Genomic DNA, 16,014 nt, shown 5'->3' with positions numbered 1-16,014 from the left:
CTGTGTCCATTTGGGTCCCATAATATGCTATACATCGGAGCCGAGGGTTGCCGTTGGTTACGGAATGGATGGGAGGAGGAAGAGGAGGGAGAATTGGGGCAGGGACCAGACCATGAATCCCATGGCTTCTCTGCCATGAAATGAAAATGTTTAACCAATAAAATTCTTTAATAAGATAGATTTTGATAATTATGATTAAGATATGCTAATTCGGTAAAGTATCGTATCAGTATTATTTTATTATTATATTGATACATTCAGTATGAAACCGAATTAATGTACTGGATATTATTATATATTTTGTACCATAGCAAACTGATGTGGTATAGTATGCTTTGCCTCGTTCGATCTAATATTGATATGCTATACCATAATTATGGTTAATAATAAAGAATTGATACTGATTTATTATATTTAGAATACCAATCTTGGCTTTGAGTCAGGTAAACCCACTATGTAGAAGATCGTTGAATAGATCAAGTCAAATGGACGGCAGGGTGCCGCCTAATGGTGCGAATTAAAATATTTTAACATGTTAATTAAAGACTTTGGAGTTTAATTGGTGAAATAAATAGAATAATATTCTATTCTATTTAGCATAGTCGGATTTTAGTATTTTAATGCTAAGACTCTTTTATATTTGTCTTAATTGAGTGCTTATTTAAGGAAGTTGTTAGTATAAAATTCATAAGAGTCATATGATAAATGTATTGGGGACACCTAAGGATAAGACTATAGCATCATGAAATAGAAACAACAAATAATAAGAAAATATTCTATTATGGTCAATTGGCAAGGACCGCAATTATAGCTATTATAGACATTATTTCCTAAAACAACTAGATGACAAAAATAAATTTAAGAGATTAAAAATGTCAAATTTTCCTTCAGTAAATTTTCTAATTATTGTCGTAACATAGCTTGAGAGTATTTAGAGATCCTAAAGAACATTTTGACGTATATTTAAAGAAGAAAATGATGCAGCTGATTGAATAGCCCCTCAACATCAACCTGTTTCTTTTGATAGCTCCTCTTTTCTGCCTTCCAATTTGATTATTATTTTGCAAAAAAAAATCTCGGGAACTCTGATTGCTCTTGTACTTTGTTTGGTTCTTTTGTTGTTCCGATGGTTTTTTACTCTCTTTTTTTTTTTGGTGTAAACTGTACATGAAAAGAAAAAAAAGGTAACCCCTGAGGGCACATCAGAGCTTTCAAACATAGGCTTCTACAAAGCATCACCATTCACCATATCCAGAGTCCTCTCTGAAGTTGACACCATTATTTCCAGGGCTCCAACATTATCAGCCACAAAGACTAACCAGAATAAGAATACCCCGATCCTCTTCCAAATTCCAATGCACATCCAATGGTGGTCAAAGATGAGAAGGATAAGCAGCTCAACTAGCCGGCATGGGTCAGTGGCGACGAAAGCGACGTCGTTCTAATCACTTCAGAAAGTTCAATCCATGAAAATATATTGTCAGCATCATCAGAAGCTACATCTAGAGTAAGAAATCAAGACCATACACTGAGAACTGAATAAATCATCATCAATTTCTTTTGATAATTCTTACAACATGAGAATCATTGACTGTTCGGCCTGCTTAACTGAGACAGCTTAAAAGACACTCTGCTACATACAGGGCGGCGCAGAGCCCCATCCTTATAAGCACATACATAATATGCTTGGTGCAACAGATCCTTTTCAAGAGACAAAGTAGTCTCAATTTATTGGCTTTCCAGCCCCTTCAACTGCTTGTTTTTAACCACAACATAGTTTTGGCAGACTCACACTGGTGAATTCAGGGCCAGCATAAGTTTCCAGACCTCTGTTTTTAATGTGCAAATGATCCCTGATGGACAGACTATAATCGTCACCGGCAAACCATCCATTCTCATATTCAGCTGGATGATTACTAGAATGCCCAGTCGTGACACAAGAAATCACAAGAAATTGTTATCTGGTAAAGAAAAGGGGCTCTATAACCACCAGTTGCATTGATGACACTGCAGGCTTGCAGCATTGGCAAGCTCATTAACTGGTTCGTTTCTAGAATTCAAAGATTAAAAAGCAACTAACTCCACACAGTTTTGTTCGCTGATTGGAAAACTGAGTTATAAGTTTCTTAAAGGAATTGGTAAGTGTTTATCTGTCATACACAGTACAATCACCAACATTCACAGAAGCTGGGAATTATAAGCTCAGTTTGAAAATAAGTAATAAGGAGCAGCTCAATTTGGTGAGATAACAGCAGCCCTCTGTCTCCATCACCGAGGAACGGCAAAGTCTAGGTATTCATTATGAGGAGAAACAAAAAAAGGGAAGATTAATCAGCAACGTAAAAGACATCCATGTAGGCATCCATGTAATCTTCATGTAAGCAATGTAGGGAAAAAATTCCTAGCAACAATGGGGCTACTAGAGATCTCAACATGGTTTACAAAAAAAATGAATGCTGAATCACAATTATTATGCACCAAATTACGATGTGATTCTTTACACGCTAATTTGAATGAGAATCATTAACCAGGCCAAAAGGTGGGCCTTCCTTACACAATAAAAAGAGAGAGAGAGAGAGAGAGAGAGAGAGAGAGATGCATTTTCCTAGTTCAAACTGACATGCAATTAGTTTGGCTCAAAAACAAAATTATGGAAATAGTAATCAGCCGTTTAGGATTTTTTTTTAAAGACAATCTTGTCTACAGTCCTCCCTTTTTTTTTGTGAGACTAGTCTACAGTCAAATTGTTTGGCCATGAAGATCATGATGCTGTTGAACCTACACTACATATAAATTTGGACTTGCACAGCAGTGAGGGCCAAAACAAGCATCCATGTGTACTAATAATCTCCCAAATGTCATAGACAATTGGAGCTCTATGAACTAGGAAGAGGTTATTTAACATTCTAAAACTTTCTCTATCACCCCTCCGATATCTAAAAAACAGATGTTGCAGTGCTCCACTTATAATTACTCCCTCTAGCAATTATTCTACTTCCAAAAATATCCAATCCAGTTGGAAGCTTAGCAATTCATTAATTTAGTAAAATGTCTCAGATAACCATTTCCTCACACATACTTGGATTGAAATATTAAAAGATTACTTCGGACATGACAATAATAATAGCCACCATTATTTTCTTTACCTTGCACCAGTAGCCTCTCTCTGCAAGCTCCTTCACTACGACATCGCGCTCTCACATTTACATCTTCTCTTTATCTCAGAAAAGCATCAAACAAATAGTTCTCGTCCTAGTTCTCACCTATCTTATTCCTCAATTTTTTCCAGAGTGAACTGTCATTACATGCATTATTTCCTCCACGCACAAACAAGTTCTCTCTTTCAGATATATTTTCACTGTCCAAGTACGACTCCATTTTTCATGCTTCATCCTTCCTAATACCAATCCAGTCATGAATCCTTTTCTTTCCTCTTATAGTCTACCTCTTCACATGCTAAACCTTCAATGCGCTAGATAAAAAAGCCTATCTATTCGCCACCAAAATCCATCTATAAGTAAACATTCTTGCCAAAGAATATGTCTGCCAAAATCCAGCTTAAAATAGAATGCTTTTGACCTGTTTCCAATCATCAATTCCTATAACTTCTTTGGTAACAAAACTAAGTTTCCCCATTCAAGACATTCATTATATAATAAGACATCACAAATACAAGTATTAAATATCGTAAACGACTATACATGTAATATCAGTGTCTCCATGCAAGTATCATTTAGAATTTCTTTGCAAACAATCCCAACCCATTTTTAATAGAATGTGTTGAACTATTCTTAGAGCTACTACTAAAGTTCACTACACTACATTCTAGAAAGTTAGGTAAATGGTTTCTTTTTATGAATTGATAAAAAGAAATGTAGAGATCCATTGTCACATTTGTTTTCTCAGACGGATTTTCATATTAAAGAAAGACTATTCAAGCCTATAACGTTGGTTTTCAGAAAATACAAAGTGTTTGTTTTTGAGACTCATTGAAATGACCTCATCCCCTTCCCCCTTTATTCACATCATCTAGTCTAAGCTTGTGGGGAAAATAATCTAATCAAACAAAATATCCATACTATATAGGAAACAATATTACCTAAATATATGACACAAGTGAGAAGTTAAGGCACCCAGAATATTTCAAAATGATAGCCCTAGGAAAACCGACTCAGCAATGCCCTCATACTTCTACTAAATTGTATGTTCAAATACGTAGAAGAAACTAATGAGATCCTCAGTCGAAGTAAAGTTACACTGGTTTCACAATCTGAAGTGCCAGTGAATGTCATAAAGTGTCATGGGGTGTTTAAGTGCCAAAAAAACCCAACAAGCTTTAAAAAATTATCTGAAGTCTTCAGATAACACTGATGGGAACCAAGCAAATATTGCAACATTAGTATAATCTCCTGTTGTTTTGTTACATAAAACTTCATAAGATCTCAATATTACAGCTCACAGCTAAGTCTTCGGATAACAATGATGGGAAATCCATTCATATGCTCACCCATCAGATATTACACCATCTACTTATCTCCTTTCAGATTGATTGTTTTATTATACTGAATTTTGCAAGATCTAAACTGTCTACATTTACTTAATCTGACGACTGCATTCAATCCATAATTATGTATATTGCACCTCTTGATGCCTTCCTGGCTTCACATTTCTCAAACAAAACCTCCATAAAAAACGTCAATCTACTTATGAATGGTAAGGGACCTTTCAAATATTGCAGACAAAGTAAATTCATATTTTGAGAAACATTTTCCTTCATTTCCATAAAACTTCAAAGATTCAAATACTACTCTCGTCAACCTTTTCAGAGATCTCATCATTAGCGATCCTCATACGAATATAGTGACACATCACCAAGTCACCATCAAGATCACAAGAAGGAGTATTAGCGCAAACTAGCCACATATATCGTGCCTAATTCCCTATAATGAAAAGAATGTATAAAGTTAGAAGAAGTGGTCCAGAATTTTTTATGATACACACTCCATTTAATTTAACTCATCAATATAGTAAACGAGTTTGAAGTTTCAGCATTTTTTCCAACTAAACAGAATAGCTTTACTAATCACCTTTGCGTTAAAAATATATTCAAGATATATGTACCAAACATGGTAGAATCTACTAGGAAATTATTATTGTTAGCTAAGAATATGATGATGCATGCACAAGTTTCAATCTCTAAGCTGTGAAGATATGGTGCGAGAGAAGTCTTGCGGTATGCATAATATGACAATTAAAGTATTGCTTCATATCAATAAGCATGAAGAGTCAAATGCCACGCTTCTGAACAAAGACATTTACTTGAATCTTGATGTTTATGGTAAAGTGTAGGAATGCTAAACATTGTCCGCCAAAAGTCCACATTTTTGATAAAGATAGGCTGAAGTAGCTGCTCTAGGTGCAGCAGGACAATCAACTAATACAATTGAACACGAAATGCATTATAGAAGCATAACAGCTCATTATGAGTCAAAACTGCATTGTGGGCTTAGCTGTTCATTTTTAGTTGCTTCATAAGTATACAAGATTTATACCGTTATCTAGATCACAGGGAAGACACACACATAAGAAAGCCATGATATTATGAAAATGTAGTACATCCATGCTTAGAAAAGCACCAAATTTATGTAAAATGCTAGCTAAGAAAACAACATTAATGAAGAAATGTTATATCAAGAACCCAAAAAATGCCGCAAGAGAGCAAACCACATAAAACACATCTGTCTCAGCAGCTTTGATATAATTTGTGAATTCTAAGCTTAAACAGAGTTATTTTTGTCTTCAAATAAACAGAGAAGCTATAGGAATCTACCCCGCATAGATCCAGCAGACCTTGGTCACAAAGGTAAAGCACAGCCTATATCATGAAGAAGAAAAACAAGTAAGGTGACGTTAGAATTGATTCACCTGCGACCTCCACTATTTTCCCGCAGAAATCATGTTAAATATTTATCGAGCATCTATATCATTCAAAAAACAAATTTTCACAAACTTAAAGGCACTGAATTATTGTTGTCAATATGTTGATGAAATATCACATTTCAAAACTTTACAAGAAAGCTTGGCCTCATTCATTTTCAGTTACGATTCAAAATCCTCACATGCAACGTTCCATCCCTTCTCCTTGCACTCTTCGTAGCCCTGATCAGATGCGCTTGTTTAAACCTATCATCAGAATTTTCAGAAGACAAAAGTTCCAATTTTTACAACAAAAATCAACCAACACCACTCATTAAGCATATTAACTTTATATGAAATGCAGTAGTTTGTTAATGTTAACTTTGTATATCGAGTCATAAAATACTAGTGCTCAAGAAACAGTCAGCCAAAGCCTCAACTAGCAAAGATTTCATCCATGCCAAATAAAAAGCTGACGAAATAAGGATTTTTTTTTAAAAAAAAAAAAGAGCTTAGAATTGTCAGAATCTGGAAGAGCCAAAGAATTCTTAACCATTACCTTGAGAAAGCCAGCTCCAGCAGGAGGAATCGACGGCTATGAAGGACCTGAGACGGGCGGAGGCGATGGCGCTGTGGAGAGGCATCAGAGACTCCACGCTTCCCAACGCCGGCGCGACCGACCTGGAAAGCCACAAGCCGCAAGATAAGAATCCTATGATCGAGAAGGGAAAAGGGGGGAGAAAAGCGGCAAAAACTAGGTTTTTAGAGGCTTTGCTTCACCTCCGAAAGAGAGGGGCCGCTCTCCTGGAAAGCGTGGGCTTGGGAAGTGAGGTTTTGCAGCGGACGGCGGCAGACCTCGCAACGACGGCGGCGAACCTACATAGCGACGCCATTTCCCGCCCTCGCTACCTCTATCGAGCGGACGAGGGGAAGCGAACGCAATAGAGAAACCTCCCTAAAACCCTAACACGGCGAGTTAGGTGACGAGTCGACGTGGTCAGTGAGTCAACGCGCACGCTTTTTGAAGGAAAATGGGCACTTTCGGGCCGGTTTGTGACGGCCCAGATAAAAGGGCGACGCGAGGACCAGGAAATAGGCCGTCAAGTAGATGCAGTTGGCCCGAAATAAAATCCTAGCCTTTGCTAAGACTGGATCAGTTTTTCAAGTGAGCTCAAGTTTGAGGGACCTAGATCCCACCTAGACCTAAAACTCGATCTGGGTCTGGATCAGGGTTTATTAAAAATTTATCTAATCTAATCATATATACATATTTGTTTGATTTTTATGGATCTAGCTTGACCTAATCTGGACCCGGTATATACTCGATATCCAGTATATAATGTAAATTTTACTTATATCATTAACAATTCTTATAAAATTTATTAATTATATTTTGAGTCTCACTATTAGTGGATAATTTTCTGGACTTTTCTAATAAATATATCCACTTGAAACTTCGGTTTGTCCCTAATACATAGTCGATCCAACTTAGATCTAGACTCGATCTCTACTTGACCTGATCTAATTCTTGAATCGGTAGGATGTGAATTCATATGTCGTCCAAACATCCCAATCCCTCTCCTTCTGCAAAGAAAAAAAAAATTGGAAGGAAAGAAATGTCAGTCCAACTTAGATGATACTTCCATCTATCTCCATACTAGTCCTCTAGTTGAACTAATTTTTCTTGGGTATAATTGGGTCATTTATGTCTAATCAAACTAGGTCCAATTTTGTTGGACATTCAATGTGAATCCTAATTTAACTAAGATTATGTTCTCAATTGTTATTTATTCTAGTTCGTTATCCCCATGTTACCCAAGCTAGGATAAAGTATTTTTGTCTTTTAGTTGGAGCAAAGGTTGGCTTCCGGGTTTTAATAAGCTTAGAAAAGTGTTATTTTAAATAAACAGTAATAGTGTCCTTGCTTAAGTTTGAAGATTAATTTTTAGCTTCTCTGTGAAGGATCCATGTCGCCTGTTGGAGGTGGATTGCACCGGTCCTTTGTGACTAGACTATCGGAGAGAGATCTTGGAAGACGTTTTAAAATTTTATCCTGTTCTTTTGTAAAATTTATTTATTAATAATATTCGTTTATTTTTTCTCTCTAAATTAATTCTCCTTAACTTTGTTCTTCTTATAATCCTCTTTGTATAATTATTAGTGCTAGATCACCATAATCCTAGGCCCACTAATCTTATTTCACAAGTGATTCTATTATTCTACATACTACCAAAAAGTGTATAAAATTTCTACATCGTATGAGGTTAGTTTGGTGTGTAAGTAGACACTAATGCAGCTTCGATTAGAATTATTTATACCATATTTTTTAGAGTAGCAACTTAATTATTTGTGATTTTGATGGTTATTGCTCAGCATAAATCTAGGGCTTCTAATAATTCATTGAGTATATATACAAATTTATTGGTTTTATTATGATTCAAAATTTAGGTTGCGATGACCAATTTTACCTACATCAATATGAATTTTTTTTTGTAAATCAAATTTATCATACCAATCTAATATAAACATATCCACAGAAATCAGAAAATAAAACATACACAAAATCTGGAGGAATATCCGTCCACACTATAGTCGCTCTATCATTCCACTTTTCCATTGATTGGACGATATTAACTATCCAATCTGTAAGTCAATAGTCAATTATATTTGATAGGACAAGATTTATTACATATATTAGAACAATCTGATAATAAAATTGTAATAAATAAATAAATTTTGAAATAAAAAAATTATCTCTATTTTTAGGATATAGAGAAGCTGAAAAATTATAAAATATTATTATGATTGTTTACTCAAAATCTAGTAAAATAAGATACCAAAGTATTCTCAAACAAAATTTATTTGAAGAGTGAATTTTGGTTTCAAACTTTTCAAAAGATATAGAAGAAGTATAGGACTGGTTCAAAAATAAAGTTTAAAATAAATACGATAATTTATTTATATTAAACTTGCAAAATATTTGAATCTAATTTATATTTTATTATGTATTAACTGTTAATAATAAGTGATCGATGCTATTGCATAAACTTGGTATGTGCATCTTAGAATGTCACTTAAATAGTAAATTTAGTACCTACACTTAAATGTCACCGGCTTAGGTTACCAAAACCTAAAACAATGTTGTAAAGAATGGGTGCACTCGGACCCGAACCTGACTACACCCAACTGAAATAAAAAGAAAATCGAAGCTCGCCTCCGGGCTCCATCGCGGTGAAAGCGAGAACAGAGAAGGCCAGCAGACGACGAGGAAGAGCGGGCGGCGCGCGGCGGCGGCGGCGGCGGCGGCGTCGTTTCAGGTAACACACTCGGCTTTACACCGCTCCTCGTTCTCTCCTTTTCCTCCTCTTCTTTCCACTCTAGAATTGAGGGTTTTCCCCTGTCTTTAAATTCTTCTCCCCCATCTTCTTTATTGGATACGATGAATGGATCCGAGGGATGCGACCCCCGACGAGGATTCGAAGAACTTATAGCTGATGCTTGTGGATTTCTTTAATATCTATTGTCTTCTTAGGATTGGAAGGTGTCGGTGGTCTCAGGAATGGATTGTTTGCTGGAAGGAGAGTTTCTAGACAAAGATCGTTTCTTTTCAGTATTTTTTGAGGCCATGATGTCGTTGAGTTCGCCTCCAAGTTGCCTTGTTCCGTTTCGCTTAGAGGCCTTAGAAGGTGATATCTTGTTAGGTGTACTATAAAGGAACTTGCCAACTGTATGGGAGTATGCGATTATGTTGATCTTCCTTTGAAATCTGAGATAAAGGAGTGCAAAGGCAGGCCTTTTTATATTTTCGGATTGATTTCTTGTTTCGTCAATTGCCGTGATATTGAGGATGGTGCTTAAGGGATTTTACCAGTTCTCACTTCCATTCATAACCCATTTTTCGTGGAGAACTCCAGATTTTGTTTTCCTTTCGAAGTTTGAATCCATATGGTTGGATAAGAAATGGTTATGAGATCAATCAAAGCTCCGACGAGAGGTGTTGGGGTCAAGGAAGGAGGCTTCTCCTCCGCCTGAGTTCATTTCATGATCTGCGGCAGTGCAACTTAATTTGAAACAGAGAAACAAAATAATTTCTTTTTTTTTTTGTGGTGTGGTTGTGGTGAACAAAGCTGAAGAGAGAACATTGTTGGAAGAAAAATTCACTAAAGGAAAAAAGCAGTTGATTAATGCGATTGAAAGAAACAAGTTTCTGACCAATATTAATAACAAAAGGAAAATTCTCAGCGCTTCAGTTGGGGCAGTGTGTCTCATAGGTGAAAATGGGATCGGTAATAACATTTTCTCTCTTTATAAACCCTATTCTAGAAAAGAAAGGGGAAGAGGATCACTTTGGGCATGCTTTCTTTCTTTCGCAGACTTAAGAGTCATGCAGAGGGTGACTGACGAAAAACTAACAAGTAATCCAACACAGTGGTAGTCTAGTGAACTATTAAATATCCAAGCTTTTTTCTGAATGGATTCAACTCTCTGCCAAGGGTTCTTCAACTCAATCAAAGATGAGATCATGAAAGCGACTGTAGCATTGTTTCTGAGAAAGAGTTACTTCGTCACAAACATCAAAATTACGGAATGGGAGATATGTAAGTTGATAGGTGCATTTTGTTGGCATCAGGAAGCTTTTGAGAAGGGCTTTCTGTTATAAATCATTGTAAAAACTGATCTTTGAGATTGTTGCGGTCCTTGGCTGCTCTTTCGTGCACAGATTTGCCATTTCTAGTTGCTTACTAATTTACACTTTAAGAACTATTTGTAAAAACTGAACTTTCAGATGTAGTTCTTGGCTACTATTATATGCACATGCTTGCCCTTTCTCATTTCTTATGCAATTATGCTCTAAAAGTTATTTTGTTACAATGTTATGTCTTAAACAAGCATATTAGCTTTACCATGTTGTTTTCCTACTCGTGGGAATCCTTGTCATGTTTGGAGGATAGTAGAAATGAAAAAAAAATGGCTTTTTCTACTGTCTGTCTTCAAATCATGAGACAACTATAAGTGGGAAGCAGTAATTATAGTATATTCGTCTCATTCTCAAGAATTCTAAGCAAACCCAGGTCTTAAGTCTAGTCGTTGTAAAAGTATGGTGTTAGAGGTAAACTATGCTAGTTTACAACATATGGTCTATTCTGAGAATGAGAATCATTTGCAATTGCAACAGGAAGTTATGTGATTTATTAGACTTAACTCCTTGGCGCCTTATGCCCAATTTTCCCTCAAAACTCTTGGTGCCTCACGTATAGTGATTTAAAAATGGTGTTCAATCACTGACAGACTTGAGGAATTTGATGCTAGACTTACACTTGTTTCCTCACCTGTGGTGATGTAAATATGAGAATCAATCATTGACAGATTTGTGGACTTGAATACCCATGTATCAAATTGGGATTTCATTTTTACTTGTATGTGATTCTATAGGTTTGAAATGCCTTGAATTGAATGAATCAAAGCATCAACAGATTTGAGAGGCCTTTTGAAATCGAAGTTGGGTTTGAGGTTTGCCTCTCCAGGGAAGTTCCCGTGTATGCTTTGATAATTTCAAAAACACTGTATTAAGTATTATCTTCTGCTTGTAAAGTTTTACATCTTGTTTGGTTCACTAAATGACTTGCTGAACTTGAGTCAGAGGAAATGTGGCAACTGGTTAAGTTGGCAAAGTCACTGGGCTGAATAAAAGCCGGTGGCTGTCTAGCCTCTCTTCTTATCAATAAAGTCACTGGGTGCTAGATACCAGTGAGCTGTGTTCGACCCCACCTTCACCCAAATTATGGCCAGGCATCCTCCAGTCCTAGTTCTTAAAAAGAAGCATGTTACAGAGAAATGTCAAATTTGTCTAGAGGAGTCATATCTTATGCATGCTTCACAGGGGCATTACCCTTCAGGGTGAAGGTTTTTTGTTGGATGGCCTTAATAGAATAAAATCTAAAGCGGCATGTTATATATGTACGTGTGTGTGCTAAGAAAAGGAGGACTAATAGACTAATTCTGTCATTGCATTGTGAAGTATTTTTAAGGATTTGGAAAACAATTTATACGAGTGGTTAGCACTTCTCATTTCTTTTTAACACGCTCTATTTTTAATATTTGGGAAGCAAAGTATTGGGTGGTCTTGTTGCAGGGTAAGTGGTAAAGATGGTTGTGATTTGTTATATATGGAAAGATTGACGTCGGTGCTTTTTCTAAGATACTAGTCTCTATCTGCTGGAAGAAAGGTTATTGATAAACCCAATATTATGTATATGTTCCATCGACCCAAAGCCAACATTGTCCAGTGCAAGTATTGCAAGATTGGCTAGCTGAACCCTACCTAATTTTTTTCACTTTTGAAGGTATATCTCGAACCAACTCTGATTATTGCTATTGAGAAAAAAACCTTTTTTAAAATAAAAAAAAGAGGTTTTAACCAATCAAATTCATACCCCATGCATCAAGTATCAAATGCCTTCTCTTGCTAACTGTCCAATCATGTTCGGATCTTTGCAGTTCATGCTACTAAGTTCTAACCCATATGTGATGCTTTTGTAGGTATCTTATTCATGAAAGATGATGAACCTCTCTTCAATTTGCAGACGGGCCGGTCTCAAGGATCTAGTGTTGAATGTTCCTGTGTATGTTGGTGCCAGTGGTATCACTAATAACCCAATGACTTGTCGCAAGGTCAATTATGCTGTCCTTTGTCATTGTTCCAAATGGCTCTAATGGTGAATTCATGGTCTTGTGCCAGAAGCATCTGAGGGACTGACCTTGATCTTCAGGAGGTGGGCCTCCAAAAAGACTGCAGGATCCACAAAAAATGGACGAGATTCAAAACCTAAAAATCTAGGGGTGAAGAAGTTCGGAGGAGAGGTTTCTCTACTCAGAAAATTATTTCTTTATGGAGTCCTTGATCAGTTATGTTCCTGCTAGTCCTATGTAATAATATCCCCTTGCTATAATCTCTGTTTGTCTTGCAGAGAGTGATACCTGGAAACATCATTGTTCGACAGCGAGGCACGAGGTTTCATCCTGGAAATTATGTTGGAATGGGAAAGGATCATACTCTGTATACTTTGAAAGAAGGCCATGTCTGGTTCGAACGCCACAAGCTTAGCGGCCGGAAGTGGGTGCATGTCGAGCCTGCGGAGGGCCATGTTCTTCACCCCATCTACACAAATGCTGCCACCATTTCTGGTGAAAATCCAATATGCTAAGTTAATGGAGATTAGTTGTTGTTCTTAACAAGCCAGAATAGTTGGTCTCTAAGACAAGTTTCCTTGGGATGGACTAGAAACTTAGAATGTGGCTGGTACATTGCTGTAATGAATCTATCTTTTTTGTTCCAGTAGCAGTTAATCTATTTCCAGGTCTTTCCCTGGAAACTCTCGAGCAGTGCATTTTTTCTGGTAATTATGCACCTGTAGGCATCGAGTGAACATAATTTTTTTTTGGTTTTGAAAGTGTTTTAATCAAAGTGGTGTTTCAAAACTAAGGTACCGTTAGCATCACTTGTATTTTTGCTATTTTTAGAAATAAAAAAATAAAAATTTATTTTCTTTTTTATTTTTAAAAATATGAATATGTTTGGTATGGTCAATTATTTTTAAAGATATAAATGCGGTGATGGTAGTAGCGATGGAAGTGATGAAAGTGCTGGTGATGTTGGTGGCAGTGCGGCGGTGGTATTGTGGAGCTGGCGACGATAGTAATGAGGATAGGTCAATGTGGCTGAGGCAACGACGATAACGGTAGTAGCATGATGGAGACGGTCGCGCAAGCGATATGGCGAAGGCGGCAATGATGGCAATAGTGATGTGAAAAACTCTATACCCGAATGAAGGGAATGCCCTCTGCATCCGCTGTAATGTATTGAACAAGATTAGGAGGGAAAGTCCTCGCGCTAGACTTGAATACTTGGAGGCGTTTGTAACTGTTTTATGAAAATAGCGAAATAATAGAAGAAACAGGTCATATTTTCCAAATGTGTCACCACATGGGATTTGTCATCTACCAACTAACATGATCTGGCCAGCGCAAATCAATTAGTTTGAGAATCTAGGTATAGCTTCAAAATAATTGCATGCAGTGTGGTCTTGACCTGACCTAAACCCACCGCTCGATCAATGAGCTTGGGCTCAAATTTTGGACCCAAACCGGTTATTCTAGGCTTTGGTTCGAGCTATCAGACTTGGAACTCACAGATCCACATGCGGTACTAATCGTTACGTACTGGCTCGAAGAACTAATTGCCGAATCATAGTTATTTAGTTGATCCATAACACAATCCTGAGGCTCAACTCTTTTTTGGATTTTCCTCTACTTTTTTTTTGTTTGCATTGATAAATCTCTCTTCTCCACTTATCAGGTCTCCAATGGAAACACCGTATCTTTTCAAAAACTAACATTGTTTTTTTTAGAGTTACAATTTTAAAAAAAAAGGTGTCTCACAAAAAAAATATTTTAAAGCATTTAAAACAACTAAAAGTTAGGAAATAAAAAAATTTAAATTCTTTTTAAAATTAAAACTCCAACGATCCTTACAAAATATTTAAATTTTTGAAAATCATAAAATAGAATATTTAGGCAACTTATACTGTGCAATAGATGAGGTATCCCGTGGACTTGAATCTCACTTAGTGTTGATAGACATAATAGTATTTATCTGAAGAAATTATAGTGGATTAGACCTTAAAATAGGTCTTCTCAATAAATAATTTTATCACTGATAAGAGCACTCATCATTGGGATAGGAAGAGATATATTTCAAAAATTATGCTCCGACACAATCACTAAATCAGTTTTATTTCTACCATGTCAAACATTCTTCATGGAATCTCCAATCATAAAGTTTGGGTATCCATTGTCGGTGACCAAATAGTGGGCTTAAGCTCCATCCTTCTCGATGATTTTATTACTCCAATCACAGACAAACTCTTGATTAATTCATCTATCAAGTTTTTCTCATACTTGACAAATTTCAACAAAATGATATTACTCTTTTAAAGTTATTTTACAAATTTATGACGAATCTAGATATACTGATTTATCTTTTTGTTAGTACTCTTTTGATTCATAAGATTTTGAGTTAGATTTTAGATTTTGAAATAAATACAATAAAAAGCAATAATATCAATAAAATTAAATAACCACATTATGAAATATAACGAGTAATGTAACCTTATAATTTGTGCACGTTTTCAAAGTAGTAGTATATATTTTGACAATAGCTAATAATATGCAGAGTTTTTAAAATAATAGTAATTTATGCATAGCTTTTAAAAATGCAGGAGTTTTCCGTATAAATTTTTAAAATGCAGGAAATTCTGCATATAAATTAAAGATTGCAGAAAATATATTGCACATAATTTAATTTTATAGAAAATCTGCACGGCTTTAAAGCTTCAGTATTTTTTTTATACAAATTTTTAATCGGCAGAAAATTTCTACATAGACTTTAAAGTTGCAGAAAAATTCTGCAAAAAATACATAATTTTTAAAATAGCAAAAAATCAGTTTGCATAATTTTTTAGAGCAATATAACTTTCTAAAAAAGCTGATTTTTATAAAAAAATTATAGCTTTCTAATTTTATATAATAAAAACAAAATTTAGTTTTGAATTAAATATTATAAATGATTAAATAGTAATGCCTAGTGTAATCAAGACCACATTCTTAGATTGTTGAAAAAAATTAATTTCTAGCATAATTAAGATCAGGTTGTTAGATTGTTGGAAAAAAAAATTCCAAGACAATTGACCCGTATTATCAATGTGATGCCTCACCCCATTCATCAAATGCCAACGCATTTTCCGAAAAAAAGTTGAGCCTCAGGATCGTAAGCCCCGTTGTGTTAATCCGTCATGGATCAAGTGAATAACTGTGGTTCGGCCATTAATCCTTCGAGCGGGGGTCCTCTCCCAGAGGACCCACACAGGTCTTAGCCCCTCGCCGCAGGCGATGAGAAGAAGAAGAACCCCCTTTGAGCTTGAGAAGGGTCAAACCCATTTTGGGCACCGCATCTCTGCGGTGATCGGCCCGGGGAATTTCCAGAGCCCAGACAAGCCCATTCATTACGTCTTAACGCGAGATGACGAGACGCTTCCATTT

The 16,014-nt window shown here is 36.1% G+C and overlaps 2 protein-coding genes and 1 non-coding gene across 7 annotated transcripts; 1 reads left to right on the top strand and 2 right to left on the bottom strand.

Annotated features, from left to right (window-relative positions):
- Positions 1-288: 288 nt before the first annotated feature.
- LOC103707606 (protein NONRESPONDING TO OXYLIPINS 2, mitochondrial) lies at positions 289-6,904 on the bottom strand. Of its 5 annotated transcripts, XR_015967138.2 has the most exons (5): positions 6,697-6,904; positions 6,476-6,597; positions 6,120-6,183; positions 5,831-5,875; positions 2,100-2,288 (listed from the first exon to the last, which is right to left on the bottom strand). XR_015967138.2 is itself a non-coding variant. In XM_088700913.2 (4 exons), the coding sequence occupies exons 1-3, from the start codon at positions 6,807-6,809 to the stop codon at positions 5,856-5,858; spliced, it is 255 nt and encodes an 84-aa protein (XP_088557039.2). In that variant the 5' UTR covers positions 6,810-6,904; the 3' UTR covers positions 2,100-2,288; positions 5,831-5,855. The 5 variants fall into 5 exon arrangements, 4 of the variants coding, with proteins under 4 accessions (XP_026660652.4, XP_088557039.2, XP_008790377.4 ...); XM_088700913.2 differs by lacking the exon at positions 6,120-6,183; XM_026804851.4 differs by lacking the exons at positions 2,100-2,288; positions 5,831-5,875; positions 6,120-6,183 and adding an exon at positions 289-1,448.
- Positions 6,905-9,135: 2,231 nt separating this feature from the next.
- On the top strand, positions 9,136-13,299 carry LOC103707608 (uncharacterized). The gene is made up of 4 exons (XM_008792156.5): positions 9,136-9,233; positions 12,457-12,556; positions 12,656-12,777; positions 12,885-13,299. Exons 2-4 carry the CDS (start codon positions 12,475-12,477, stop codon positions 13,119-13,121), a joined length of 441 nt encoding a protein of 146 aa, XP_008790378.1. The 5' UTR covers positions 9,136-9,233; positions 12,457-12,474; the 3' UTR covers positions 13,122-13,299.
- Positions 13,300-15,730: 2,431 nt separating this feature from the next.
- LOC148702844 (RNase MRP) lies at positions 15,731-15,993 on the bottom strand. The gene has a single exon (XR_015967613.2).
- Between the last annotated feature and the right edge of the window lie 21 nt (positions 15,994-16,014).

Source organism: Phoenix dactylifera, chromosome 7 (genome assembly GCF_051530095.1).
Source record: "Phoenix dactylifera cultivar Ajwa chromosome 7, Ajwa_hap1_PhDact_Kaust_v1.1, whole genome shotgun sequence".
NCBI classification, from domain to species: domain Eukaryota; kingdom Viridiplantae; phylum Streptophyta; class Magnoliopsida; order Arecales; family Arecaceae; genus Phoenix; species Phoenix dactylifera.
Note: the sequence above shows the minus strand (reverse complement) of the source record. Positions and strands in the feature narration are given on the sequence as shown.

Bases quoted from the DNA above. Each gene is read 5' to 3' on its own strand.
- LOC103707606 (XM_026804851.4), bottom strand. From the start codon at position 6,809: ATGGCGTCGCTATGTAGGTTCGCCGCCGTCGTTGCGAGGTCTGCCGCC. The intron at 6,598-6,696 runs GTGAAGCAAAGC...GTGGCTTTCCAG, and splicing joins GCGGCCCCTCTCTTTCGGAG to GTCGGTCGCGCCGGCGTTGG. The intron at 1,449-6,475 runs GTAATGGTTAAG...AACTTTCTGAAG, and splicing joins CTGGAGCTGGCTTTCTCAAG to TGATTAGAACGACGTCGCTT.
- LOC103707608 (XM_008792156.5), top strand. From the start codon at position 12,475: ATGATGAACCTCTCTTCAATTTGCAGACGGGCCGGTCTCAAGGATCTA. The intron at 12,557-12,655 runs GTATCACTAATA...GTCTTGTGCCAG, and splicing joins TGTGTATGTTGGTGCCAGTG to AAGCATCTGAGGGACTGACC. The intron at 12,778-12,884 runs GTTTCTCTACTC...TTTGTCTTGCAG, and splicing joins TGAAGAAGTTCGGAGGAGAG to AGAGTGATACCTGGAAACAT.